The sequence below is a fragment of the Lithobates pipiens genome, unplaced genomic scaffold (assembly GCF_037356315.1).
Source record: "Lithobates pipiens isolate NorthernLeopardFrog02 unplaced genomic scaffold, aLitPip1_a1.2 Scaffold_16, whole genome shotgun sequence".
In the NCBI taxonomy this organism is placed as follows: Eukaryota; Metazoa; Chordata; class Amphibia; order Anura; family Ranidae; genus Lithobates; species Lithobates pipiens.
In genome coordinates, this window is record NW_027507748.1 from 11697761 (window position 1) to 11700901 (window position 3141).

Sequence of the window (3141 nt, forward strand, 5' to 3'; positions counted from 1 at the left end):
ACACGGGTATTTTACATTGTGAGCTTCCATCAGAAGCTTCTCACACGGGTATTTTACATTGTGAGCTTCCATCAGAGGCTTCTCACATGGGTATTTTATACTGTGACAGGACTAGGGTGGTGAATTCATACCCCTCATGGGGTAATTAGGATGAATAATAAGCACTCTAACACTATTGCCCTTACTTCCCCCTCAGTTTGCCCACACCTAAAAGGGCGCCGTCTCCGCCGCTTTCCCCCCCTCGCCCCGCGGCGGAAGTGACGCGTCCCCTCTCAGTTCCTCAGCGGCTGCCAGCGGTGCTCCGCGGCGATTGGCTACTGGAAGCTCGGCGTCTCCATGGCAGCCCCTCCTCGCTCCGCCCGCCCGGCCAAGATGGCGCCGTCATCGCTGAACGTCTGAGGAGAGAGAAGAGGCAGCGAGCCGGGCCCGGTACAGGCCGAGAGCACCGGTGAATACCGCCTGAGGACACCCCGCCGCCGGGACTGAGTGTCCGCCACCGAGAGGGGGCGCCACAGCTGGCACTGCCAGGGGCAGGGTGGGCACCACAGACGTGTGCCAGGAGGGGACCCCCAGATCTTGGGGTACAGCAGTGGGGGGCACCCGGCCTCTTCCTGAGTCCTGATACAAGGGGGGGAACCCCACCGGAGACCCCCACCTCACCCTACTGGAGACCCCCATCATCAGAGGGGCGCACGGGACACCGCAGACACACAGCGCCCCCTACTGGAGACTTTATATTGGGGTACACCCTGTCGGAGACCCCTAACATCAGAGGGGCGCACCTCACCCTGCCGGAGACCCCTATCAGAGGGGCGCACCTCACCCTACCAGAGACCCCTATCATCAGAGGGGTGCACGGGGCACCTCACCCTACCGGAGACCCCTCTGCCTCACCCTGACCACAAACAAGGGGGCATCCGGCCTGAACCTCCCTCAGGGACCCCCTACCATCAGAGGGGCGCACGGGGCACCCACCAGAGGGAACACCGCTGCCCGACCCTCCCACAGGGACCTCCCTATAGAGGGGCACACGGGGAACCCCGCCGGGGACCCCCCCTGCCTGATTCTCCCACAGGGACGCCCTACTATCAGAGGGGCGCACGGGCACCCCGCCAGGGACACCCACACCTGACCCTCCCACGGGGACCCGCTACCATCAGAGGGGCGCACGGGGCACCCCACCAGAGGGGACACCCTCACCTGATCCTCCCACAGGGACCCCCTACCATCAGAGGGGTGCACGGGGCACCGTAGACACAGGGAAGCACCCTGCCTGACCGGCTGCTGTCATCTGAGGGGTGTGCGGGTCCAGGGGCCTCCTCACTCCTGGGGCATCAGGCTTGTCAGATTTTGGGGTATAGCACTGAGGGGGACCCCCTGCCTGGACAGACATCTACCCAGCATTGGAGTAAAAGGGGCACGGCAGGCATCAGACTTGTCATATCCCGGTGCCCGACTCTGCCTCGGAGAGAGTTGAGAGGGGTGCACGGGGTGCCACCACCAGTATCGGAGTTAGAGGGGCACCGCTGGTTTTGGACTTGTCGGATCTTGGGGCACAGCTGTGGGGATACCCTGATTTTCATGGACTGCCGCCATCGGAGTCACCTGCCAAGCATTGGAGTAAAGGGGCACCACTGACACTAGTCTAGTTGGATCTTGGGGTACAGCAGTGGGGGGGGCACCGCGCTCGCACAGGCTCCTGCTACTACCACCACAGACACCTGCCAAGCATTGGAATAAAGGGGCACAGCTGGCATTAGTCTAGTTGGATCGTAGGGGTACAGCGGTGGGTTACCTGGAAGAGGCTGCAGACGTCTGCCCAGCATCAGAGAAGAGGGGGGCACAGCTCGCATCAGGCGTGTCTGGGTTCTAGGGGTTTTGTTGGCACTGGACCACGGGGCTCCTCGCCCGATGCTGCCACTTTCCAGCACCTGAAGATACCCGCTGGCATCTGGCACCCACACAGTGCAGTGATTCGGGGAGATCGCTGCCACCGGGGGAAAGATATCTGGCATCGCTTTGGGGGATACATAAGCTGGCACTGTCTGCTGGCCCTGGAGAGAGACACACGTGGTCTTCCACACATCCTGTGCCTAGGGAGAGGGCTGGCACCACGGGGAGCCTATTGGGTTAGACCTGTCCTGGATCTTTGAGGAGACATTGCTGGTTCCGTGGCCTAGTGAGGAGGAGGAGGGGGCACCTATTTCCTTGGAAATCTTGGCACCTTACATGGTGGCAGCTGGCACCGTATGACTGGGAATTGAATCACACCTGGCAGAGCACTGGGGACAGATGGCACTTGACACCAAGCTTGCTGAGAAGACACAAACACCCGGTACCAGGTAAAACGCCCCGTCCGGACATCCCGGTCAGTGGCCTTGTTGTGGACACCCCCCCCACCCCCACCCAGTAACATCAAATCGCACACCTGGACTCAACAAAAAGCCGGGGTTCAGGGGTGCCAGTGACTTTCCCGTGCCCCTCAATGCATTGTACGTTTGGCATCACCTGAGGCCTGCCGTTCCCCTCCCCCTCCCCTCTCTGTCCACTTCAGACATGACCACCCCAGCTCTACTCCCGCTCTCTGGGCGCAGGATCCCAGCGCTCAACCTGGGGGCCTCGTCTATCCCCCATCACCGCGCCACCCTGAGGCTCTCCGAGAAGTTCATCCTGCTCCTCATCCTCAGTGCCTTCATCACGCTGTGTTTCGGGGCTTTCTTCTTCCTCCCGGACTCGTCCAAACACAAACGCTTCGACCTGGGCCTGGAGGACGTGCTGATCCCCCACATAGACTCCGATAAGGGGGATAAAATCACCGGGAACTTCCTCATCCACGGCCAGGGCCACGACGAGCATCGCCACAGGTAAACCCAACTAACCTACCTACACAAATGTTCTTATTTTTTTTTATGTTGTTGGCTACAAATTATTATATTAAAGGAGCAAAACCTGCAACTTTATACAGAGCAATGTCACAATGTAAACGCCTCGCCATTCCAAATCCTTCCGGGGCCTTTATTGGAGCTTTCTTCTTAGATTGGGGATTAAGACATGTATAGGACACTGCATTAGTCTTCCCCCTTTTTTTTTTTTATGTTTTAATCAATATGCCAAACCTGTGTATATAATACATAAATTAAA

General features: G+C 59.1%; 1 protein-coding gene across 1 annotated transcript in view; it reads left to right on the top strand.

The window, feature by feature from the left end:
- Positions 1-315: 315 nt before the first annotated feature.
- Positions 316-3141, top strand: part of MAN1A2 (mannosidase alpha class 1A member 2) — a gene marked incomplete at its 3' end in the record, with an annotated part of 179647 nt that continues 176821 nt past the window's right edge. Inside the window, 1 exon segment of the mRNA XM_077479577.1 lies at positions 316-2864. Coding sequence (XP_077335703.1) covers positions 2557-2864 — 308 coding nt within the window.